This window comes from Myotis brandtii, unplaced genomic scaffold, assembly GCF_000412655.1.
Source record: "Myotis brandtii unplaced genomic scaffold, ASM41265v1 scaffold633, whole genome shotgun sequence".
In the NCBI taxonomy this organism is placed as follows: Eukaryota; Metazoa; Chordata; class Mammalia; order Chiroptera; family Vespertilionidae; genus Myotis; species Myotis brandtii.
The window spans coordinates 3,504,594-3,530,303 of record NW_005370423.1 but is presented as its reverse complement, the minus strand read 5'-3'; the positions used below and the strand labels follow the sequence as shown (position 1 = coordinate 3,530,303).

General features: G+C 59.3%; 2 protein-coding genes across 2 annotated transcripts in view; one reads left to right on the top strand and one right to left on the bottom strand.

The window, feature by feature from the left end:
- Positions 1 to 25,710, top strand: part of LONP2 (lon peptidase 2, peroxisomal) — a 195,725-nt gene that overhangs the window by 40,026 nt on the left and 129,989 nt on the right. The gene's annotated exons all lie outside the window — the stretch shown is intronic.
- ABCC12 (ATP-binding cassette, sub-family C (CFTR/MRP), member 12) overlaps positions 23,456 to 25,710 on the bottom strand; it is a 43,144-nt gene continuing 40,889 nt past the window's right edge. Inside the window, 2 exon segments of the mRNA XM_014528395.1 lie at positions 23,456 to 24,163; positions 24,273 to 24,437. Of these exon segments, the coding sequence (XP_014383881.1) occupies positions 24,071 to 24,163; positions 24,273 to 24,437 (258 nt within the window). The 3' untranslated portion in view covers positions 23,456 to 24,070.

The window sequence follows — 25,710 nt, the reverse complement described above, 5'->3', positions numbered from 1 at the left end:
CTAAAGTGACTCTCTTGTAAGGAGCACAGAGGCATCCCTCCACGTCCACAAGGGGTGGTTCCTGGACCCTCCGCAAACGCTCACGTCCCTGGGTAAACGGGGCAGGTTTGCACGTAACCCACGCACAGCCTGCGCTGCTGTAAGTCATCTCTGGCTCGTGTCTAATGCCTCCTGCGCTGAGAACCCGGGTGAGCAGCTGTGGGGAGGTGTTGTTGAGGGACTACGAGAAGAGGGCGGCCTGCAGGCTCCGTGCGGGTGCAGCCTGGCTGCAGCGTCCGGGTCGGCAGGAGTGGGACGCCTCGGCCCCCGCGCTTTCTCCCTGAGATTGTGTGGGTCCCGGATCCCGCCCGCCGTGTGTGCTCCATGGACCCCTCGTACTGGCATGCGCTGACTTCCCTTCATTTCTTTTTATGTGAACTCTTTGGACATTTCCATTGTGGTTAGCGTCGTAATCACACAAAACTCCTTAAAGTTACAGCATGCTGCTGTGAACTGATGGAGACGTCATTCTAATCACATACAGAACTCTATTTTTTATAGTTCCACCCCCCCCTCTCCCACTTTATTTGTGGATGTGACAATTCCATCTTTATATGTTGCATAGCCATTCACATAGATTTTGTCCGCGATTCTCCGCACCAGCACTATAATAAGTTTGCCGCAGTCATCCGTGTGTTACCTTTACCGGTTAACCTACCGTCCTTTTGTTTCAAATCCAAGGCTGCCTTTAGCATTCCTTGTAGGACAGGTTCATGGTAATGAACTCCCTCAGCACCCCCCCTCTCCCACTTTATTTGTGGATGTGACAATTCCATCTTTATATGTTGCATAGCCATTCACATAGATTTTGTCCGCGATTCTCCGCACCAGCACTATAATAAGTTTGCCGCAGTCATCCGTGTGTTACCTTTACCGGTTAACCTACCGTCCTTTTGTTTCAAATCCAAGGCTGCCTTTAGCATTCCTTGTAGGACAGGTTCATGGTAATGAACTCCCTCAGCTTTTAAAAATATATATATTTTATTGCTTTCAGAGAGGAAGGGAGGGGGAGAGAATGGAAGGCTTTTATACAACACTGTGGAGGAGGTTTGTGTTGACAGCACGGAAGAAGCCGTGGCATTCACGGGGCAGAGGGAGCGCACTTTACAAAGCCCCCCCTCCCCCGTCAGGTGCGTGTGCACCCCACCAGTGCCCCGCCCGCCAGCCCCGGCCTCGCACTAACATCCCGGTGGCAGAAAAATGATTTCGTTTTACCAAGTGGGAGAAGCTATTAATAAATGCTGAAGTGAAATAAATCACCTTAATGTGAACGTGTCTGCCGGGCTCGGAGGGGAGGTGGCTCGCGAGCTGGCGCTGCGTGTTGAGTGAGAGCGGCCCTTGTGTGTGTCGCGCACCCACTGCTGGGCCCTGCCTGTGCCGCCCTGCAGGTTCCGCTCGACAACATGCTTAGCGATGGGCTTGGGCGAAGGCACGAAATAGGGTACGTCTCAGCCGTTAGCCCTCGAGCCCGCCCACATGGCCCTCCTGGGCCCCCTCGTGCGCTGCTCCTGGCTCGCTTTCTCCTCCGGCCTGGTCCCAAGCCCCTGCCCACCTCCCCACCTCGGAGCCCCCTCGTTGGCTGAAGGGATGAGTAAAGACAGGAAGGGAGCGACAGAGACAAACCTGGACGCATGCGCATGCCCCTCAGAGCAGTGTGGAGGGAGATGTGGAGACGGGCACTGGTTTAAGTGCAGTCAGTGCTTAGAGCACCTGGGCAAGGCCGCAGGGCCTGTCATTGCCCAGTTCCTCCCGTGGACTCAGCCCTCCGTGTCGTCCCCGCGAAGGGCCGCCGTCGAAGGGCTGCCGTGCCTCCGAGGAAGCCAGGGCGGGGCTGTCAGCACCTTAGCCCGCTCTGGGCAGGGCTGTGAGGGTGACAGCAGGGATGGGGAGGGGCATCCCCGCACAGCCTGGTCCAAGGACCCTCGGGACGTCCGACCTGAGACCTCAGGCAGGGACTGAGCCTCGCCCGTGGGGAGCTCACGGGTGGAGGGGAGCATCTCTCGGGCTGACGGAGTTGGGGGGTTCCCATCAAATGGAGGTGCCTCAGGCCTGCTCCACAGCAGCCTCTTTGTCAGGGCGTGACCCCCGTCAGGACGGGGCGATGCCACAAAGGCCAGCAACTCCAAGTGGAGGGAGGGAAGAGGGGGCGTGTGGGCCTCGCCTCTGAGCTTCACTCCCTGCGTCCTGTTCTCCGAAGTGCTGAGTGGTTCTTGTGAAGAACGACGGAAGGTGGGCGTGGAGGGGATGGCGCTGAGAAACCGTGCTGTCTCTGATCCTCCACTCGTGGGGCCACTCCGGCAGCGACCGTCCCGTGTGCCTTGATGTGTGGTGGGGGGCCCCCGATGCCCAGGATCCATCTTCAGTCCCCCCCTCCCCCTTCCCCACCTCCACCCCCTGTCTGAACCCACACAGCCCTTTCTTCATGGACCCGCCACTCAGCTTGTTACCATGGAAACGGCTGCCTGTGTCAGCACCTCGGAGAGGGTAAGAGGAGGCCTGAGCAGTTGCCATAGCAATGCACATCTCCCCAGCAGCGGCCCTTGCTGGGTGCCATCTTGATTCTCAGGAGGGAGGAGTGATCCCAGGGGATGCTCGTTGCTCCCCCGCTGGGAGTGGGACTCGAGTATTTGGTCCTTCTCTGTCGTGCAGGCAGCTCTCCCTGCGGGGGGAGGGGGCTCAGAGAAGCCCATGCCAAGTCCTGAGGGGCCCCTGGGCCAGAGCCCACTGAGCCACACTTCCCCGCCAGGGCACTTGCCGCGCTGGTAAGATACTGGTCCTGATGCTTCTGGGAACCTTGTCCTTACAACTAACCACAGAGACCCCGGGGAGGGACAGGAGGCAGCCCGGCGAATCGGCCTCCCTCCCTACGAAAGAGCACGCGAGGGTTTGGGGGAAACAGGGGACTCTTCTAGAAGTGGTGGCGCTGGTGGCCGCTTCGGCTTGGCCAGGGAGGTGGCCACGCGCCAGTTTTCCCAGCAGGAGGATGCTGGGACCCGCTGGCTCTGCACACCCCTCCCTGACAGAGGGCACACGGGGACCCTCCCTGTGCAGGGCTGTGACAGGAGCGGATCTGCCTCTGCCAGAAGCCCAGCTCCAGCCACACGCCGCCACGAACACAGTGCCGTCGGTTTCATGAACCCCTTCGTGCCTCCGTGAGGCAGGTGGCGCCCCCCGCTCTGCTTGGGGAGCCAGCACCGAGCGTGTCTTCTCCACTCTGTGCCCAGGGCCCCGTCAGCTTGTCCCACCGTCCCTGGCCCCAGTTGGAAGAGGGGGGCAGAAAGAGAGAGGTGGGGGGCGTGTGGTGGCTGAGATGGATCGGTTCGCTCGGCAGCTCTTTGATGGTAGACTTCAAAGCAGAGCAGGCGGGCTCTCCCTCGGCGCCGCTCTGGGGCAGGCTCCAGCTCCAGGTCCCAGAGCCAACACCCCGCTGCCCTCTGTCCGTCCTGGGCTTCCCTGGTTCCCCGCCCGCCTCCCTCTGCGAACCCTCGGGTTCCTGCTGACCTGCCCAGCAGCTGGACGTCCGTCATTGCTGTGCTACAAGGGCCCCGCACGGCACCCCCCACCCCCTTGCGCAGATCCCTGGGGCGCTGCACAGACCTCAGCTCAGGGCCCGACTGAAGGGACATGTGCCACCGGGCATGTTCTCCTGTCGGCGGCACATGCTCACGGGGTGATAGCAGTCACTCACGCGCACCTCTGGCCTCTGCTTGTAGCCCCAACTGCTGCATCTCATTGGTCAGAGCAAGTCACATGGGCCAGCTCCACAGCAAGGGGTGGGAAGTTCACGCCCCCCCCCCCCCCCCCCCCCCCGTGGAGATGGTGGGTGAGGTATTTTTTAAGAACAGTGAATCTGTGTCCCTTTATCTGGGCCTCCACACTGTTGGTGTCAATGACTGCTTGGTCAAGAGTAGAAACACGTGCTTAACACTAACACTGGGCTTATTCCTGACTTGACAGATGACGCTCCGCCAGCTCTCTCCTCTGGTTAGCTCTCTCCTCTGGTTAGCTCTCTCCTCTGGTTAGCTCTCTCCTCTGGTTAGCTCTCTCCTCTGGTTAGCTCTCTCCTCTGGTTAGCTCTCTCCTCTGGTTAGCTCTCTCCTCTGGTTAGCTCTCTCCTCTGGTTAGCTCTCTCCTCTGGTTAGCTCTCTCCTCTGGTTAGCTCTCTCCTCTGGTTAGCTCTCTCCTCTGGTTAGCTCTCTCCTCTGGTTAGCTCTCTCCTCTGGTTAGCTCTCTCCTCTGGTTAGCTCTCTCCTCTGGTTAGCTCTCTCCTCTGGTTAGCTCTCTCCTCTGGTTAGCTCTCTCCTCTGGTTAGCTCTCTCCTCTGGTTAGCTCTCTCCTCTGGTTAGCTCTCTCCTCTGGTTAGCTCTCTCCTCTGGTTAGCTCTCTCCTCTGGTTAGCTCTCTCCTCTGGTTAGCTCTCTCCTCTGGTTAGCTCTCTCCTCTGGTTAGCTCTCTCCTCTGGTTAGCTCTCTCCTCTGGTTAGCTCTCTCCTCTGGTTAGCTCTCTCCTCTGGTTAGCTCTCTCCTCTGGTTAGCTCTCTCCTCTGGTTAGCTCTCTCCTCTGGTTAGCTCTCTCCTCTGGTTAGCTCTCTCCTCTGGTTAGCTCTCTCCTCTGGTTAGCTCTCTCCTCTGGTTAGCTCTCTCCTCTGGTTAGCTCTCTCCTCTGGTTAGCTCTCTCCTCTGGTTAGCTCTCTCCTCTGGTTAGCTCTCTCCTCTGGTTAGCTCTCTCCTCTGGTTAGCTCTCTCCTCTGGTTAGCTCTCTCCTCTGGTTAGCTCTCTCCTCTGGTTAGCTCTCTCCTCTGATTAGATCTCCCCTCTGGTTAGCTCTCTCCTCTGGTTAGCTCTCTCCTCTGGTTAGATCTCCCCTCTGGTTAGCTCATTATTTCCCCCACCTGAGTCTCCACAGGTCAAATCCCACCTCTGATTGGATGCCGCTGGCCAGTGTGTAAGTCCCATTTCCCTCACTGAGCTGCACCATTCCCACTGCAACACCGTAGACACTCACACAGCGCTGGGAGCGAGTGCCATGCCGTTTCTCCTGCGTGAATTTGTCCTGGAAAGGGCTCCTTAGGAAATCTGTCGCTTTCCCATGGCCTTCTGAGACTTCAGAGCCTGGTGCATTTCTAAGAGGCGGCAGGAACTCGGCTGCGTTCGATGGTGAATGAGCTGGGCGTGTGGATCAGCCAAGTAACCATAGCCATTTAGGCACCGGTTCTGCACGGGCACTGTGGCAGGGACGTGAAGACGGAGCGAGTGGTGCGAGGCAGGGCCTGCCTCCAGGAGCTGGGAGTCCGGCTGCCAGACCGGCCGCGTCCGTGCTACGGTGTGTGTGTGTGTTTCATGTCACGCTGTTGCCGAGAGGCTCGGCTGGGAGCCAGCACGCTCGTGAACGCGCTGCTCAGGCCTCGGATCTCCGACCCAACGTGAGCCGTGGTCTGGCGTTTCTGACCGGCCACACTTGGGCTTCTCTGCCGTCCCTTCCGGCTGAATGTCTCGCCTCCTCGCGAGTGTTGATTTTTTAACATCAGTTAAGGGGAGAAGACTAAGTCTGTTTGATAAAAGAAAAGTAGAAGCCCTAGATGCAGGACGCTCTCACATTCGCAGCTCTTCAGCTCCGGCATTTTGGAGTTAAGACAGTAATTTGCCTGCAGATTTGACAGGAAGCTGGGCAGTGCCGGGGACCCATCGTGCAGCTGTAATTTGCCGCCGCTGTGACCATCTTAGTGAAGCGACCCGATGATGCTCCACCTGGCGCGTCCCAGGTGCCCTCCCTCGAAAAGGGGAAACAGTGTCACGCTGTTCGCAAATGGCCGACCTTTGCTTTGTGCAGCTCAGAGCCTGGTTTTTGACAGTGAGTCCTGGGGACACTGAGCCCCTGCCCTCTAATCACTGATTCAACAAATGCCCATGAACCCCCTGCCCTTTGCAAGGCGCTGGCTGAGTGTGAAGCGGAGGGAGGAGGAGCGGGGAAGGGAGGCAGACAGGAGGGTCCCAATGCGCAAGCGCCGTTCCCAGGCTGCTGACGCGGGCACAGAGGGCTGGCCCACAGAAGGCCGGTGCCACGCCGACTCAGCTCCAGTCGCCTGTCACCTGTCGCAAAGGTGAGGTGATGTGGTGTGGCCTGGTCATCTGAGTTTTCTATAGAAGCCAGGAACTGGGCATTCAGCGGAACCTCCTGGAGACCTGCCTAGGCTACTGACAGGGCTTCTAGGCTACTGACAGGGAGCCCAGGGAGAGGAGGCTGCCCACACTCAGGCAGCAGAGCGGGCGGCTGTGGACACAGGTCACTTCGGCACCGAATAGAGGGAGGTCAGTGGAGTGACGGATGTGCCTCCAAAGTACTGGAGAAGCAGGCCGGGGGGTGAACCCCGGCCCGGCCTCCGGTCCTCTTGTACGAGATATCACTGAGCCCGGGTGCGCTCTCCCTTGAAGACCTCCATCCAGGGCATGGCCATCGTATTACAGGTCACTTAGTTCTCATACGAAATGCAATGCCATGTTGTCAACGTTTGTTTTAAGGTGTTTTATTTTTCAGTGTCATGTTTTTTAGCTCATTTCTTCCCCCTCCACTGCAGGTTCAAACATTGTCAGAGGCTCATGAAACCTCCTAGGGCCTGACCGGTAAAGTCCCAGTAGGGCCAGGAACGGTGCCGGAGATCTTGAAAGGGAAGGGTGTTCCCACCAGCAGAGAGGGACTGAAGGGCTTCCCGGAGTGTGCACGGGGGTTCTGGAAAGGATAGTGTCCAGGTGTGAGGTCTGCAAAGATAGCTGGGAAACACTCGTCGGAGGCAAGATGTGGATTTTAGACTCTTCTCCTCGGATGGTGTCTGAGAAAAGTGTGGGACTGACTGTGGTACTGTCCGTGGTACTGACTGTGACACTGTCCGTGGTACCATCTGTGGTACTGTCTGTGTTACTGTGCTGCTATCCTTGGCACCATCTGTGGTACTGTCCGTGGTACTGATGGTGGTACTGACGGTGGCGCTGGCGGTGGTACTGTCCGTGGTGCTGACTGTGTACTGACCTTGGCACTGACTGTGGTACTGTCTGTGGTGCTGCAGATGGAAACCTTCGAGGAGGTGGAGCTAAATCAGGACTTGAAAGAGGGAACCTCAGCAGCGGGCGCAGCCCCCACCTGCTTCCTGCACGCACTCTGCCCCCCCTTTTCCTAGTTCCTCCTTGTTGCCTCGATTCTCAAGGCCCCTTGCTTCCCTTCCCCAGACCGTGTCCTGCTCCTCCCCCCGCTCCCCATCCTGCCGTGGCCTTTCTCTGTCCTTCCAGAGCCCACGTGTTGTCCGTGGTTAAAGGAGGATTTATCGCATGGACCTTCCGTGCTGAGGGACCATTAGAGGCCAGTCACTCTCCCTTCCCTCAAGTCTGTCTGAAGGAAGCGGTGTAGACAGGAAAGGTGACCGTGAGGCCGCCAGGATCAGAGCCAGGGCGGGACAAGAGTCCGTGTCCTCGGTACCAGCACCTGCCCCCCCCCAGGTGACCTGGGGGCTAAAGGGAGGCTCCACCCCAGCGACAGCAGCGTCCGGCCACCAGCAGACACAGTCTCTCTCACGTGTTCTCTCTGAACTCGGCTGGTGTCCTCGGAGACCGTCCGGGAACACTGGTTCCTGGGCCCTGGGCTTGTGGCCAGACCCCGTGGTCTGGGGCCAGGTAGACGGCCGTGGGGTGCTCTCCACGGTTCTGCAAGGCGCTCCCTAAATTACTTGTGTTTGCGGCCTTTTCTCGTCAGAGCGAGTGAAAGCGGTGTTGGGGCTGACGAGCCCCCCTTTCCCGGCCCTCCGAGGGGAAACGTCTGGCCCGGAAATAGCCACTGGTCCAGCTCGCGGTCTGTCCTTGGCTGCGAGCTTCCTCAGTCCTCTAACCTGCCCGCCCCACCACGTCACCAGGGAGGGCCCCAGGCACCGGGAACTGTGCAGGGAGTCTGCACTTGTCTCTCAGAGAGCTTTACTTCTGGAACCTTCCACGCAGCCTGTGAGTGGCGGCACAGCTGCCGGAGATGGGCTGTCGTAGGGGCAGTGGAGCGCGGCAAACGGCCGTAAATCCACCGTCTGGACCTGCCTCACGCACCCTCTGCCGTGTCTCCAGGTGCCATCCCGGCCCTTCCCAGAGCCCTCCGAGCCGGGAGGCGCCACGCGCTCGCCCTGTGGCCTCCCCTTGAGGCCTCCCGTTGGAGTGCACCACGCTGACTCCCCAGAACTGCATCCCGCCCACGTGTGTTTAGTCCTTTCCTGTCTGTTCAGTCTCAGAAACACGCAATGGCTGCTCCACTTTGTTCCTTATCTGCTTGCAGGCAGCCTTGTGGCTTTTGAGACAGGCCCCGAGGCCTCGGGGGTAAAGGCATCTTGCAGGGAGGGCTGCCGGGGACTCGGGGCCCAGGTGCCCGCCGGCTCAGTTCAGACGGGCCCCTGCTCTCTGTGGGGAGCCGGGCCCCTGCTGCCTTGCACACCACAAGTTTTCCCGTGTGCGAACCTATGCTCGCAGCTCCTAATTAAATAACGTTCCCTCCGCTGCCTGGAGCCGACCGCCTCTCCATTACCTCCTCTCCTGAAGTCCAAATTACAGGCCTGTCACTTCCTGGGTTTTTGCATAAATGCTGGCATTACATTGCACCCACACTTGCCCATTAGTAACTTCTCTTCATGGTGGGTGTTTAAATGTCTTACTGCGATCCCTTCAACTTCCCACCCTCGCAGAATGCTAACGGATTCCACCGGTTCTAGAGTTCCCGTCTGGTTTGTCTCCTCATTTCTTGCTGTACGTGGATCTGATGTTTGTAGAGTTTTTTCTTCCTTCTCTTTGGGAAAGGAAAAGAGAAACATCTTTCTCGTGCGGAGTTACCATCTTATTTGAAGGGGAGAACCGGGAGGGGGCATCACCTTCCCGCTTTCAGGTTCTGCTTTGAGCAGAAGTGCAGACAGATGGGGCCCACCATCTGGGGTCCCCCCTCTTCCCCCCCCCCGGGGCTTTAATCAGTTTTGCCACTCGGTCACACTTCAGTGACAGCACTTATGCCCTGGGTGCTTTATACGTAGTGACTCGTTTCATCCCCACAACCTGATGTGCCCATTTTGCAGATGAGGAAACTGAGGCAAAGAGATTCCTGAACTTCCTGAAGGTCACACGGCAAGTGTCAGATGCAGATGGCAGCTGAGTGGTCTGGCCCCAGAGTGCACTGTCCTCCAGGGTTTTTCTGAGTCACAGGGGAGAGAAGCTCACCACCCGGTGGAGAGGGAGCGTAGGTTTCCTCAGAAAACCAGCCTGGGGCAGACCAGGGAGGCAGCTGCTCTCTGGGTGGCCGAGCTGAGTTCACTGCCCTCATGACTCGCTGGCCCTGCCTCCAGCTGGCTCCATAGTTGCTTCAGGCCGGCTTCTTCCCCGAGGCTGGAGGCTGGAGGCTGGAGGCAGGGCCACCAGTTATTTCCTAGTGACTCCCTCCCAGCTCTGCGAGGCAAAGAAGGTGCTGATGCCAGAACCCTGAGGGGCCGCTTTGGGCCCACTTGCCCAGTCCCTGGACCAATCGCTGTGGTCAGGAGGGTGAGGGACCAGCGTCATCCAGCCAGCCAGCCTGGGCTGGGCCAGGTGCGCATCCTGGGAGAAGTTTAGTCTCCCCGGGAATAAAGTCGTTTCTGGTAAGTCACATTTTAGAGCCAGGGAATATGAGAGAAACAAAACAGCTCCCTGAGAGAGGGGAAGTGGCGCCGCTATGACACGGGAGTAATTACCGCCAGTGCCTGCATCAGGAGTGACAATTATGTTCCCTCATGTTTCTCTGGGAGTTTTATTCCTGAAACAGATGGCGCAGAACCACAGGGTGGGGCCTCCAGCCCTGCAGCCCCCCGTCAGCGGGGCTGGGGACCAGGCTCTCCATGTGGGTGGGGTGGGCACCGTCCGCTTTGCCAACGCTCCCGCCAGCCTGCTCTGCTCCTGTCCGTGGGCTGCGGGCCCCTGTAGGCCCTGGCGCTCGAGGCAGGTGGACCAGGGGGTCACCAGATAGCACGTCCTGTCACTGGGGCGACCAATGAGAACATCCGTGTCCCCCAGCGCCTTTGGCCAGCAGCCACGAAGGCTAATGCCCCGAGGAAGGCAGAGGCAAGGCAGAGGACCTGGCAGGTAGAACAGAGTTTTCTTGACAGCCCGGCTATGGGGTTTGACAGGGCTTTCCAAGGCGCAGAAAAACAAGCGTGACAGCAGGTTTTAAGCGAGCTGCGGAGACGGGTCCGTGGCACTTGCACAGCCCGTCATGCCAGCCTTTGTGCGCGGTGGGGGCTGGGAGGGAGGCCTTGCTCTCCCTCCTTCTTCTCTGTGCCCAGAGCTCGTGGGGGCTGGGAGGGAGGCCTTGCTCTCCCTCCTTCTCTGTGCCCAGAGCTTGGTCTGCCCTCTGCAGGTGGTTGAAAGAAATAAGCAAAGCCATGTCCCTCTTAGTTTAAAAAATACATTTTTATTGATTTCAGGGAGAGAGAGAGAGAAACATCAGTGATGAGAGAGAATCATGGACCGGCTGCCTCCTGCACTCCCCCCACTGGAGATCGAGCCTGCAACCAGGGCATGTGCCCTGACTGGGAATCGAACCGTGACCTCCTGGGTCATAGGTCAACGCTCAACCACGGAGCCACGCCGGCCAGGCCCGTGTCCCTCTGGTTTCCACTCATTCCCAGGGCCCTCTGCCTCGGCGTCCCTTCACGAAAGGCCCAGCAGCTCCGGCAGCCGCGGCCCTGGGCTTTGTCGGACACCGAGCCGCTCAGGCTGTGGCCCTGCGACTCCTCGCCGCCTCAGCAGGAGGTGTTTGCTGGCAGGACGCCCGCCGAGAGCCTTCTAGAGCCCAGGGAAAGGCTTCCTTTCCTGGGGCGGGGCACAGGGCGGAACATGAAGCAGGGCCTTCATCTTCATTGTCTCCGCGTCCAGAGCTGCAGGAATGCAGCCGCCTGGTGGGAGCAGAGGCAGCGCCCGAGCCGGCTGTCGGGCAGCCATGGCTGCTCCCGGCCCCTCTCGCTGGGCCAGGGCAGGCTCCTCGGTCCTCTAGGCGATGGTGGTTCCATTCCCTCCTCGGGTGGAAGCCCTCAGTGCCGACACTGCCCGGCTCCCTCTGCCGTCCGTCCCTCCCAACAAAACCCGTGTCGGTGCAGAGGCCTCCGTGCCCTGACTGCCTCGCTGCCCCCTGGGCACTGCTGCCCTCCCTGCAGCCTGTGTGACCACGCCCCTCAGGACCCTGGTGCTCGTGTGTGTGTGTGTGTGTGTGTGTGTGTGTGTGTGTGTGCGTGTTCCTCTCGGTTCCCAGAGAGAAGAGACTGCTGGCCGCTCCCTCGCTGCCTCCGCGTGAGTCCCAGCCCCGCTCGCTGTCCAGCTGAGACCGCCGTGTCCACCTGCATCTGCTGAGTTAAGCAGCGCTGCCTTCGTCGCCGTCGGCCGTCGGCCAGCGGTACGGGGAATGCGTTTTAACTCTCTCTTTTTAACTTTATAATTAACAAGTGGTTCTCTCTCACCTCAGATTAGTCATCCACCCACCTGCCCTCCCAGCCAGCCTGCCAGCCATTTCTCATTCATCTTTTCATCACCCATCCAGCATCCATCCATCTACCCACCCACTCAGCGTCTCTCCATCCACCCAGCCAGCCATTTAGCAAACATTTTGAGGGGTGAAGTGTGTGCCATTTCTGAACAGGTTTATTACTCTTCCCAGCAATTAACATTCAGAGAAAAACATCAAATCAAAGACTCGTCTCTTTTGGTTTCGAATCTGTCCCGGGACCATATGGGCTCAGACGCACCAACCACCCAGCATAGCTTGTGTCACTGATTCCCAAACCTTTAAAGGCCGTTTTTAGTTGTGGGAGAAAAGCAGGACTCTATTTCCTTAAAAGAAAAACAGAAGGAAGGAAGGGGGAGATGAATCGAGGAGAGGAGAGAGAGGTGAGAGCCCTGGCTAAGGTCCCTGTGCTCCCCAGGCCCCACCTTGGGGCCCTTCCTTCTCCCTAAAGGCCACTGTTGTTCTGAGGTGAGCTCTGCAGGCTTTCGTAGGGGCATTTATGGAAATACTTGATTGTATGATGCAGTTTATATTAAAATGCACAAAATAATGCCGCACGTTTCTCCACGGGCAAGTGAAAACTCATGCGCTCTCTGATGTTTTATGACAAGGAGTTTCAGAGATTGCCCATGGTTTCTGTAGGAGCGGGTGGGATACTCGCATCATCTCTTCCTTGCTTTTTAAAAAAAATGTATATGATTTTTTAATTTATTTCAGAGAGGGAGAGAGAGAAACATCAGTGATGAGAGAGAATCATGGATCGGCTGCCTCCTGCACGCCCCACACTGGGGATTGAGCCCGCAACCCGGGCATGTGCCCTGACCGGGAATTGAACTGTGATCTCCTGGTTCATAGGTTGATGCTCAACCACTGATCCCCGCCGGCCGGGCATCTTTCTTCCTTGCTTTTTTGGTCTAAATTTGAAAGGCCCTGGGTAAACACTAGTGCTGTTGATGGCAGGAATAGCTGAGCTAGGGCCAGAGGTTGGCATAAATTTGGAGAATTGTAATTCGTCCAGATCAATTAAAATATAAAAGCACCCACTGTTACAGAAGGCATCACGCCATCAGCTCTCCCGGGTGCCTTCCTGAGGAGAAACGGCCTTTCATCACCCTGGTTTCACAGGCCGCCTTCCCCCCACCGCCCACCTGCTCTCGCTCACGCTCCCTGAACTGAGCGCAGACAAATGGCCGCCCAGGGAAACATAACCTGAACGCGAGAGAGAGCCGTAAAGCTCGGAGCTGTCACTAGGTCCAGCCCAGACTGGAGGCGGTGGCGGCATACGCCCCGGCCTTGTCGCAGCGCTAAGCCAGCTGTCCCCACGGGGCCTGTCCTTGCGGTCATCCTGCGTGCGTGGATTTATTGTCCACCCACCTTGCCTCGCCCGGCCCTACGGAGCATCATAAATTCCTTTGCCTTTCACACAGGCGCCCACCCTTCACCCTCTGCTCCAAACGTGTCTCCAGCTCTGCACCCCATCGTGAATTAAGGCAGCCTGAGCGTCATCCTTCTGCAGTGACATAGCCAGATCCGAACACCCCGAGACTTTCCGAGTTGCAAGTCTTTAAGCTTTAAAATTATGCATCCAGCCCAGCTGGCGTGGCTCAGTGGTTGAGCGTCAGCTGATGAACCAGGAGGTCACGGTTTGATTCTCGGTCAGGGCACATACCTGGGTTGCGAGCTCCATCCCCAGTGGGGGGTGTGCAGGAGGCAGCCGATCTGTGATTCTCTCTCATCATTGATGTTTCTCTCTCCCCCTCTCCCTTCCTCTCTGAAATCAATAAAAATACTTTTATGAAAATGTGTATCAAGCCCTGGCCCGTGTGGCTCAGTATTTAGAGTGCTGGCCTGCGCACCAAGGGGTCTCAGGTTCGGTTCCCAGTCACGGGCGCTCACCAGGCTCCGTCCTCACACTTCCCTCCTGCTCATTGCGCCTGTCGTGGGAGAGCAAAGGATGATAGAGAGCAAGCGGTGGTTCCCGATACACGAACCTTCCCCAGGCCGCTCCCCGCCCCTCTGCACACAGGGCCTGACCTGGATGGACTCGGTCCACAAACCTCCCACTATCTCTGGGGGCCGGACAGACACCCAGCCCGCCCGGCTCCAGGCCTCCTGCCCCACGAGGACTCTAGCTGTGTGTCCCTCCAGCCCGTGTGCCCTGGGGAGGGCTGCGGAGCGGGTGCGGGACTCCTGCCTGGCACCTGGTGCCAACCCCGCAGGAGCGCGGAGCCCAGACCAGATTGCTGCGGCCTGGAGACCCCGTGACTAACACTGCTGATCCAGGGCTTTTCAATAGGGGAGGAATCAATTGTTTCAAATTGAAAAGAGCTGAATTGATCAGCAGCCACGCGTGTCCTTTGTGGGCGATTGCTCACGCTGGCAAAATGTCCCAAGATGAGAATGACGAAAACAATGATAATAGCAGTGCCACCCACGGCGACCTCTCAGCGACATGGAGAAAAGCTCTCTTCAGCAGGCCCGTTTCTGCAGCTGCCCTGGGTCTCTGCACAGGAAAGAAAGCCCTGCGCCCCGCCCTGCAGCCCCAGGCTTCCCCCTCCAGGCCCGCTTCCTGGTAAATGAAGCGGCTGCTGCGAGCTTCGCTTTCCAAAGCCTCCCGCTCTGCCCGCACCTGCCTCCACGTCCCCTCGGCTCACCTGAGGGTTGCTGACCGAGAGGGAGGGCTTGTGCACATAGCAGGTGCCCAGTGAGGGCTGTGCGGGGTCAGAGGCCACCATTGGCAGCTCCCTATCCTGGCCTCAGCCCCACGCAGCATTACCGAGTGTGGGGAGAAGCGCGGATCACCCCTCGCTCCCCCAGCCTGGTTTGCTCCTGTCCATGTTCATCCCTCGCCGTGCACTGGGGGTCCCACCCCACTCCGAGCCTTTTCTCCCTGAGTGCTGGAGGGAGGGGGTGCGGGGGGGGGGGCCGCAAGTCCAGCCCAGCCCAGCCGGCCACCGGGGCCTGTGCCTGTGGCTCAGAAGGAGGGGACATTTAGGTGGGCCACCCTGCAAGAGAGGAGTGGAGGCCAGGGGCCAGCACCCCGCGCCCCCCTCCCCCACATCTCAGAAACACTCCCGAGGTGAAACAGCCAGGGCTTGGCCTGCTTTCTCTCTCCCTCTTGGTAAACAGCTCTCTGGGCTCTCCGCCCTGACCACAGCGGCCCCTGGCGGCCGCGGCGGGAGCACACAGCCCCGGAGGCTCTTAGTGGCCTGGTCGGGGTGAGACCCTTCTCGGCACCAGGGCCTGAACCTCCAGCGGCCCCTGCTCACCCGCCCGGATCTGGCTTTTATTCCCCGGGGGCTGAGGCAGCTTTCTGGTTCTCACACACACAGATGTGCTCACACGGGGTGGGGGGTATCCTGGGTGGGGTGATGGGTGAGGAGAGGGCGTGAGTCTCCACAGATTGCCGTGGTCACTGGGCCGGTGACGCGAGACCGGCTCTGCCTTGATTTTGTCCAGAAGAGCCCGCTGTCAGGGAGGGGCAAGCCGCCAGGCCTCACCCAGGGGCACATCTGCTCTTCCTCTGGAGCAGCGGCCCGGCCCAGGTGAGGAGGGCGTCGGGGCCCTTTGAGAAGGCCCCCCTCGGGCGGACGCCTCCTCTCCCCCAGGCTCCCGTGGGTAACAGCGTCGCAGCTCTTCCGGGAGGAAACCTCAGTGCGGACGCTTGCTGGTCGCAGCGCCCAGGGAGTCGATGCCCAGCCCCAGCGGGCTGGCCCTTAAAGAGGCCTGAGCAGTCCCTCCTCCAGTCAGCGCCCCGGGGCCGGCTTCCTCCTGGCCGGTGGAGGCTGGGGGCGGGGTGTGGGGCTGGATCCCTGGACCCTGCGGTGCTGGTTTCACCAACAGCCCCCTGGGCCACGGAGAAGGGCGGCCGTGGAGGCCCCGGGAGGGGCTGGGCTGAGCGGGTCGGTCTGCAGGGGGCCTGGCAGACGGGGTGCATGGATTCAGCAGACTGAAGCGGAGCCGCGTGGTCGTTAACACACCCCAGCAAAGCCAGCAGAAGGGCCTTTGGGCGAAGCTGAAGAGACGGGAGAGAAAAGCCAGCCCTGTGATTCCTGCTCTCAACCTGACAGCGTGGCCGGGGCCTCCCTCCCCCGCGCCCCCCGGGACCGATCCCAGAGACTCGGGGTGCTCACACGAAGCAGCAGCCCGGGCGGGCGCTGTGTCTGGGAGGAAAGTGTGAACGGGTCGTGAGGGGCCGGAGATCCTCTTACCCGCGTGCCAGGCCGCTTGAAGGATGCTGGGGGCCCAGGGTTACCCAGGGGTTACCCAGGCCAAGAGCAGGGGGGAGGGAGGCCTTCACAGAACCTGAGCTCCTCCCCTCGTGGCTCCTCCCAAGGCCCCAAATGTACCACATGAGGGCTGTTTCCCCTCTTCCCGCAGCTCACCTGCCGGGTGCCCCCCCCTTCCGCTGGTAGCATTGCATTGTAATGACGGCATGATGAGCTTTGGGGTGTTTTCTGGTCCATTTCCCCTCCATCTTGGGCTGAGCTGGTGTTAGCCAGTCCTTGTTGGCTTCTGTACCCACAGCAGGGGCTCCCTGCCACGAACCCCTGCCCTCTGGTCGTGCGTGGAGGCGGGGCTCTGGTGAGAGGACCTAGCGGCTTCCCGGCCTGTGATGTCTGCGCCTGCTTCCCCCCACACTTGTCAGGAGCTTCCCCAACTGCTCTCCGTCCTGCCTCATACCATGCAGACATGCCAAATGCGGAAACATGTCCTTTAGACGTGCAAGTCAGCAGGCCTCAAACGCCACCCCTTAGGCACCTCCTCCCTCCGAGCACCCTCTCCCAGGCTCCCTGACACCAAGACAGCAGCGCCCGCGGAGCTGTCGCTCTGAGCAGGGCCCGGAGGAGTCCGTGTCTCACATCACCTGTCACCTTCCCAGCTACCGTGCCGAGCCGGTGCTCTGAGCCCACTCTACAGATGGGGAAGCAGATCCCAGAGTCCAGCTCACGGGAGCAGTGGGTGACAGCGTTAACGTCAGACCCGCCCTCCCAGAGCCTCCATCCTCCCCACCCTGGCTGCCTCCCCATGTGGTTAATGGCACCGCCACCCAGTCAGCCCCCGGCGGGAGCAGTCCTATCTCAGGGGCCACTAGGACCTGTTGACTCTTCTTCTGTCTTCTTCTGTCTGCGCAGCTTTGTCTTGGTCGAAGTTCTCATCCCTGAGATAACGCAGCCGCCCTCTGAATGCCCTCTTTCCCCCGCCCTTCCCGTCCTCTCCGTGCACACCACGTCTCATCACATTACAGATCCAAACCCCCGGTGAACGAAAGTCAGAAATCTCAGCGCTCCTCACTCGCCTGCTCAGAAACCAAGCTCCTCCTGACCTACAGGGTGGAGGCCAGGCACTTAGCTCCGGGCAAGGCCGTTGTCTTTCTTAAAAACCACTTTATTGAGACACAACTGAGGTTCCAAGGCCTGCACGTTTAGTGGACATGGTCTTATGAGTTCGGCACGTGCCCACCCCCGTGAGACCATCACCACAGCCGCATTTCCTATTCCCCCCCCCCATTTTTCGTGGCAAAAAATTTAACAGAAGATCTACCTTCTTAACAAATCTCACATTTTCCAGTGCACAAGGTAATATGGCATTGTTGGCTCGAGGCTTTGTTCTCCATCGCTGCAAAGGTCAGGGACCCACAGCGAGGCGGTTCTAGAAATCTCCCACGCAGCAGGCTCCAGGCCATGGTCAGTGCAGGCCCTGCTGACCCCCACTCAGTCAGTCCAGCCTGCATCCCGCCCCGCTCCTGGGAGCCACAGTTCCGTCTGCCTTCCTGCCGCTGTTGAGACCACTTCAGCGGAATGGCCCGCCGCTCTCCGAGTTCCTCCTGGGTTTCCAGTCTCCCCACAGAGCACTCGAGCCTCCTCCTGGTTCGCGTCTTCCGAACTCTATCCCTTCCACTCACCCCGCAAGTTCTCTCTCTCTCTCTCTCTCTCTCTCTCTCTCTCCCTCTCTCTCCCCCTCTCTCCCAGTAAGTGCTGCCCTGAAACGTCTCCTGCGCTGTTGTTTTATTTCATCATCCACACGCGTCGTTACTTAGCTGCACTTTATCTCCCTCCCTGGGCAGCGAGTGCCTGGAGGCCAGGTCCTCCCATTTCAATCCCCACCGTTTCCAGAACACTCCTTGCGACAGCTCTTCTGGCGTCGGCTGCACATCAGTGTCTCCGGTGGAGCTTCTTCAAAACACATGAGTGCCGGGCGCCACGGCCAGAGCTTGGGTGTAGTTGGTTTGGAAGATTAATTTCAACCAGATCTGTGGGTCCCCGAGGGGCGAACCCGGTCTTCTGTTCTGTGAACCAAGGGCAGGTTTCGCTCCAAGTCTCCCCAGGTGAGCCTGCGCGCAGCCAGGCGTGAGAACTGACGGGCCGCCACCCCCGGAGCCTCGGAAAATGCGTGGCTGACTTTGGACGGATTGGCCGGAATCCGGATGTGGGCCCTGGCTTCCCAGCCAGCGGCTCCAGTGCCCGACCGACCTGCGGGCTCCGTGGATCCTGTCCGGGCGGAGGGGGAGGGGGGGCTGATGGTGCGGGTGACCAGGGGGGCCATCAGGGCCTGAAACAGTCGCGCTTCATGGCACACGGGCAGTGGCTCCGGGAAGAATTCGGGTCAGCGCGGTTGGATCTTGGCAGCCTCTCTCCTTCCCTAAGAGGCGCCTGGTGACTTCCCAGCGGCTGCAGGCAGGGTTCTTGGCAGGAGGGACGGTGAGCAGAGCGCACGCTCTGGGAATAACCCAGTTCCTCTGCGTCCCAGGCCACGCTGCATAAAAGGCTCCGTTACTGTGTCGTTCTGGGGAGCTGTGGACACAATGATTCTTTCCTTAACGAGGCCCGGCCCCCGGGGGACTGTGGGGACGCGGCATTTGAGTCTCTGGCCTAAAACGTTGGAAGAAACGGGCTTTGCGCTGGTGGTTGACAGCAGTTGTTGAGACGTTTGCTAATGAGGCTGGCGTCCGAGCCCCATCCCTCTGGAGTGATGAGCGTGGCTGGTTCCGAGCGGAGCCCCCAGCCTCCCCAGCACCTTGCCGAGGCCCTCGGAGCCTCGTGTGGATGTGAGAGTGCCGGTGGCTTGTCCCTCTGGGCTGGGGAAGCATCTGTCTCCGTGACGCGGCCCACGGACGCTGCCCACGGTCACAGCCAAGCTCCAGGCCCCAGGCGTTTCTGCCATTTACGCAGCCTTGACTAAGGAGTGACCCTGGTTAGAAGGCACTGACACCTTAGTCCAGCTTCCACTCACAGCCGAGGCCGGCAGGGGGGCTGAGGAGACCAGGACAGGGCCGAGGGCCGTGCTGACGTGTGGGCCGAGTGTCGGGATCTAGTCCAGCTTCCACTCACAGCCGAGGCCGGCAGGGGGTGCTGAGGAGACCAGGACAGGGCCGAGGGTGGGAGGGACGTGGTCGGAGCACAGCCCCTGGAGTCGTGACCTGTGTGCGGGCCCCCAGCAGCCGTTGGACACATCCCCCTCTCTAGGCTCCGTTTCCATAATAATAGTAATAGTGACGACCCTAGAATGTTCTGGCTCAGGGCAGGGGGAATCCTGGGAACTGTGGCATCGAGGGCCTCTGTGGCTTTTGTGATCGTGAGTTTGAGCCAGATCCTTGCTCCTTGCAGCCCGGCCTGGGCAGGTCGCTCTCGTCGCATAGGCCAGGGGTCCCCAAGCCGCAGGGCAGAGCACTGCTCCCACCAGGACCCGTCGGAACAGCAGGAAGCGCCAGGTCTTCCAGGCAGGAGCATGTAACACGGGCAGGGGAGCGCGGACAGTGCAGGAGCTGGGACGCCACGCAGAGGACGGAGGGAGCAGAGGGGGGAGGTCACTATCTTCTTGGAGTTGGGGGGGCCTCTATAGGGTCGGGGAAGCCAGGCCTCTGGGTGGAGCGGGACCACGGCCACTGCTGGGAAGTACCTGGAACAAGGTGACGCCCTGGAGGAGCCGCAGCCCCTGTCAGAGGCAGAGGGAGAAACACTGGCTCTTCTCATCCCTCCCAGGGAGCAAGGGAGTCTGGGAAATATAGTTTCCTGTGGCGCTGAGTGGGATGGAACACGCAGGAAGGGGATGTGAGGGAAGCAGGAGGCCGACAGGCACAGCCTCCTGTCCTCTTGCCTGGAGCCAGCCCAGAGCTTCGACCTGGTGAACTACGTGCGGAAGGGAAGGGCGTTCTCGACCCGGACCTGCCGGGGGCACCAGGTCCCGGGAGCACCTGCACCCGGCTCAGGGTCTCCAGAGGGCAGGGGTGGGAATGCGTGGGTTCAGCTTGTTGGGGTTTTTGCTTTTGTTTTTACTTTTCTGGCAAGTGCCTCCGTTCTCTTCATTTCTAACCTGGGGTTTTCCTTTTCTTTATGCGTCTCTGGGAGATGGATTTAAACCAAATCTATAGGCTCCCAAGGGGCTAACCAGGGCTTCTGCTCTTTGAACAAAGGGAGAAGCTCAGCTCTGAGTGAGGAGCCCCAGGCCCCTGCCCCCGCCCATCTGGAGGCTTGTGACATGGGCGGGGCTTCAGCTCCAGTTCCCAGGGGCGCCCCACAGCTCACCCCCACGGCTTCCTGCCTCACTTCCCCTCTCATTCCCCACCCCTAGGAGTCTCAGGGCCTACGTGCACTGCAAGTCTCCAAGCAAGGGCAGTAGTCTGAGGCCTTTCCCCATGAATTTGACTTGCCTCCCCGTTCATCTTGAGGGACGAGGGTTCCCGAGAACACTCTTTGGGAATCACAGTTCTAATTCCTGGGCAGGCCTCCGTCTGCCAGGAAGTAGGTGACCGGATCATCTGCGTCACAGGACCTGCTTGGAGCCACTCTTCTCCCACTGCAGGTGCAGCGTGTGGATAAGCTGATTCCCAGGGATCACACCTCCCAGAGACAGTGATATGCATCGCAGCGGGGTGGGGGGGGGGAGGTGCCAACCTCCTCCAGCTGTGAGACCAGAGGCAGAGGCAGAGGCACCCAGGCCCGCAATTATGTCAGGAAACTCAGCGCTGAGATGAATGGAAAATGGCTGGGGAGTTTTTTCCAAGGACGTGGCTTGAGCAGGATCGATTGCAGAGCAGGAGGCATTGAAGCGGCGCGATGCCTGCCGGGCTAAACAGGTCGTTTCGTAGGGAATCTAAGGTGCCCCCCCCCATCTGAGCAGGCGCTCATCACGGGGGTGAGGATGCAGCACAGGCCGGGGCGGGGGGCGGGGGTCAGCCGTGAGCACGGGGCTGGACGTCCCAGCGGCAGAGAGGCACCTGAGAACTTGGGCCTGGGCCTGGGAGCCGTGGAATGTTCTCTCTGTCCCTGTGAAGTTCCGCAGCAGGCAAGGGCCTGCCGACTGAGCCTGCCCACAGATTCCTCCCGTCCAGGAAGGAAAAACCCCTCTTCCCCTTCGTTCAGCTCAAGTCCTGGTTCCATTCTGGGCCCAGCAGCCTGGCTCAGTGCTTGAGCGTTGACCTATGAACCAGGAAGTCAGGGTTCGATTCCCAGTCAGGGCTACTGGGTTTTGGGCTCGATCCCCAGTGTGGGACGTGCAGAAGGCAGCCGATCCGTGATTTCCCCCCCTCGTTGATGTTTCTCTCTCTCCCCTCTCCCTTCCTCTCTGAAATCAATAAAAACATATTTTTTAAAACGCCGCCATAGTAGAGAAGGAAGGTGGCGAGGCGGCAGAACAGCGTCTTTGCTGTGAAGAGCCTTCCGCGGTGCCATGCGCAGTCTCCTTAAGAGAAAGGCGAGGCCCGGAGCACAGGACAAGGTGCCCCGTCACTCAGCGTGAGGCACACGGTCACGGCACAGCGAGGCCCCGCTCCCACGTCTGGGGGCCTCACAGCGGGGGACATGCTGACAAACCTCGAGGACACAGTGCTAAGGGGAGCGGCCCCGTCACGAAAAGGCAGGTGCCTGGGGCGTCAACTTCCAGGAGACAGGACGTAGAATCTCGGTCCCCCTCTCCGGGGGAGGGGGGGCTCATCATTCCCCCACAGATGAGATGAGAAAGATCTGGAGACGGTGGGGGTCAGTGCGTTCCCCGCCTGACTGCAGCGCAAAGAGGGTGGCCGTGGGGGGCTGTGTGTTAACATAATGAAAAGATTGTGAAGGACACGTGAGACACGGAGGTTTCCCGGGTGTGGCTTCCCGGGTGGAGGCGGCCGGGGGCCCAGAGGCGCCTGGCGCTGAGGGGAAGGCCAGCCTGAAACCACAGAAACCACCTCGGTCTGACCCTTTGATGCCGGTCCCACCAGAGGGGCGGTTTCTCAGCAGGAGCAGGAACGTGCAGGTCATGGGGTCAGGCCTTTGTGTGCGGTGTTAGTGCCAGATTTAGCCTCGCCCAGAGGTGGCCCTCACCGGGGCCGGAAGAGAAGGGATTTCTTGGATCAGTGCGTCTGACCCCAGCGACCTCCCGTCCTTTTCAGTTCGTTTTAAATCCTGCTCTTCTGGCCAGTGTGATTCCAGCTCTTAGCAAAGAGCATTTTACATTTTAACCAACAATCCTGGGCCGCTTTCAGATCTGTTAACTTGAGGGCGAGTTCTTTCTGAGGCCTCCCGACCGCAGGCTGCAGGGAGCGGGGTTGGGGGGGCGGGGGGGGGGTATTCCTCAGTGCCGTGCACCTTCGGGGAACCCTTGCTCCCCGGGAACCAGGGCTCCCGGGCCTTTGATCCTAAGGAGTGAGAGACAGTCAGCCTGTGGCGGCCCTTGGCAAGCACGGCACAGAGCCCGTCCGATCTCTGTTTGTTTCTATCCCAACGTCACCGTGAATTAGCAGCTCCGACTCCTGGGCTCCTGGGAACATGTCTGCGCTGCCTCCGTCACAGCGAACCATGAGGTGTGGGAAAGCAGGGGGGTTCCTGCGGAGCCCGTGGCAAAAGCAGCAAGGGTCTGTGAGAGGCGGGGCTGCAGACGCCGGAACCGGCAGGGAAATAATTGCAAGGCGGCATTTCGGGGTGGGTTCATTTCCTACCGCATTTTAATGACCGACAGAGAAGATATAAAAATGTCATTTATAGAGGAACTCCAGCATCTTGTTCTGGTTATTGTCATGGATCAAATGGCACATGCAGTATGATTTTTTCAAAGGTTTTTTGCTAAACACTGTAATCCGTCTTTCGTGCTGCAGACCCGAGTGGTTACTGCACACCTCACACTCAGGTACGTGTGGATAGAAGTCAGACGGGAGGAAACCGGGCTCTTTCCCCTCCTAAAACAGGCAGGAACCTTTGCACACTCCCTCCCAGGAATTTGCCCGTTCTGTTTACTTTGACCAGTTTTTAACTGACAGTGGCTATTTTTCAGGCACGGAGGTGGTGTTGATGAGGACAGTGAGGGGCCCTTGGGGTTTCAGGGTGTGAGGGGCAGTTGTTAACCCTCTAGCTTCGTCTACCTCTGTTCACCACCCAACCAGCCCAGGCTGCCCAGTGAGGTGAGGAGGCGTGGACCTCTGCTCAGCTCAGCCTGGGTCGGGGTGGGCGGGCCGTGGCCAAGGCTGCCTGCGGGGATGAGGGCCCTCCTCCCGCAGGCCCATCCAGGCCTGGGTCGGGGTGGGCGGGCCGTGTCCAGGGCTGCCTGCGGGGATGAGGGCCCTCCTCCCGCGGGCCCATCCAAGTCCTCCTCCTCCTCTCAGCCCACTGGGCCCTTTATGCTCGGACTTTGTTCTCCGCTGCGAGGAGCATTGCGAATGCAGAATCTGGCTTCTCAGCAAGGACTTCGGGCTTGTTTCTATCCCAACGTCACCGTGAATTAGCAGCTCCGACTCCTGGGCTCCTGGGAACATGTCTGCGCTGCCTCCGTCACAGCGAACCATGAGGTGTGGGAAAGCAGGGGGGTTCCTGCGGAGCCCGTGGCAAAAGCAGCAAGGGTCTGTGAGAGGCGGGGCTGCAGACGCCGGAACCGGCAGGGAAATAATTGCAAGGCGGCATTTCGGGGTGGGTTCATTTCCTACCGCATTTTAATGACCGACAGAGAAGATATAAAAATGTCATTTATAGAGGAACTCCAGCATCTTGTTCTGGTTATTGTCATGGATCAAATGGCACATGCAGTATGATTTTTTCAAAGGTTTTTTGCTAAACACTGTAATCCGTCTTTCGTGCTGCAGACCCGCGTGGTTACTGCGCATCTCACACTCAGGTACGTGTGGATAGAAGTCAGACGGGAGGAAACCGGGCTCTTTCCCCTCCTGACAACAGGCAGGAACCTTTGCACACTCCCTCCCAGGAATGTGCCCGTTCTGTTTACTTTGACCAGTTTTTAACTGACAGTGGCTATTTTTCAGGCACGGAGGTGGTGTTGATGAGGACAGTGAGGGGCCCTTGGGGTTTCAGGGTGTGAGGGGCAGTTGTTAACCCTCTAGCTTCGTCTACCTCTGTTCACCACCCAACCAGCCCAGGCTGCCCAGTGAGGTGAGGAGGCGTGGACCTCTGCTCAGCTCAGCCTGGGTCGGGGTGGGCGGGCCGTGGCCAAGGCTGCCTGCGGGGATGAGGGCCCTCCTCCCGCAGGCCCATCCAGGTCCTCCTCCTCCTCTCAGCCCACTGGGCCCTTTATGCTCGGACTTTGTTCTCCGCTGCGAGGAGCATTGCGAATGCAGAATCTGGCTTCTCAGCAAGGACTTCGGGCTTGTCAAACTCGACCACCTGGAAGTCAGGGAAGGAGAGCTGCGGTTGTCAGAGAATATCCCCGTCCCCCCCGCCCCAAGAACCCAAACCACTGAAGCCAGGGGACGCCAACGGCCGGCCGCTGTACCTTCCCGTTTTCCATGACCAGGACGAGGTCGCAGTTGAGGACCGTGTTGAGGCGGTGGGCAATGGTCAGCACCGTGCAGTCTTTGAAGGCGTCTTTGATGGTGTTCTGCACAAGGCTGTCAGTCTTGGAGTCCATGGAGGCAGTGGCCTCATCTAGGAGAATGATCTGTTGAGGAAGAAAAGTGGTAAAAGTCACAGTAAGCCAAAGCTGTACCTAGAGGTACATTCATAGTCTTAGCTCAATTGATTGACTGATTGATTTAGAAGGACTGAAAAGTAATGCACTACGTATCCATCTCAAAGGTTAGCAAAGGAATGGCAAAAATAAGGGTCACATCACACCACCTTCATCTTCTTCAGAGGGACTGGCTGGGGAACAAGATTGTAGTCTTTACTCCTCTTTGGAAGTGGTTTATTCTAATCCTGCAAACTGGTGGGAAGGAGCACCCAGGACTTTCTCCTACGCTAACAGTGAGTCAGCATGCAGTTTAACAACAACACTCACATGAGCTTCTTGCTGTTACAAATTCACACAAACTCAGAGGCTTAACACAACACAAACGTATTATCTCGCAGCTCTGGAAATACAAAGTCCCACAGTCAAGTTATTGTCCGGGCCGCGTTCCTTTTGCAGGCTCTCGGGAAGAAACCGGGCCCTCGCCTCTCCAGCTTCCAGACGCAGCCCATGCTCCTTGCCCACGGCCACTTCCCGGCATCCTTCTCACCTCCACCCCCTTGTCAGATCCCCTCCTCTCCTGCCTCTTATGAGGACCAGGGCCACCCGGGGAATCCGGGAGACTCTCCGCGTCTCAGAACCCTCGACTAGTGGAAGAGGCGGCGCCCCTTTCCCAGTGAGGTCACACAGTTCCGGGGGTCAGGGTGTGGCCTTTTGGGGGGCCGGGGGCACTATCCTGCCTCCACGGTGCCACTCCGCCCGGCCCTGGCTACACCACTCAGCTTCCCGGGCTCTGGTGGTTTCCCTGCTTGGCGGTCGGACCTGAGGGGCCGGCCCTCCTGCCGTTAGCGCAGGTAGGGAGCGCACCCAAGGCTCCACTTCGCCCAGGGCCCAGGGATGAGACGAAAGCACCAGCACCCTCCTTCCGCCCGCAGGCAGGGCTGTCCATGTCCCTACACAGAACCAGCAGGCATTTTGCCATTCTCAGACCCTTGCGTTCCTGACTGTCCCGGGCCCTGTGTGCAGGCCCCGAACCGTCAGGGACAAAGGGAAGACGCTGGGAGGGAGCTTTCTCAGACCCGGACAGCCGGGGACGGAGAGAATCCCAGAGCAGGGCTCCCGGGAGCGACCATCGGAGAGGCAGGTGCCGGCCGTTGTGGAAATGCTGCCATCGCTCAGTTTTCCCTCTCGACTTGGTCTTAAGAAAAAGGGGTGGGTCTTCCAAGGGCTCAGTGGCTCTCTCTTCACTGAAGGAGAAAGGAGG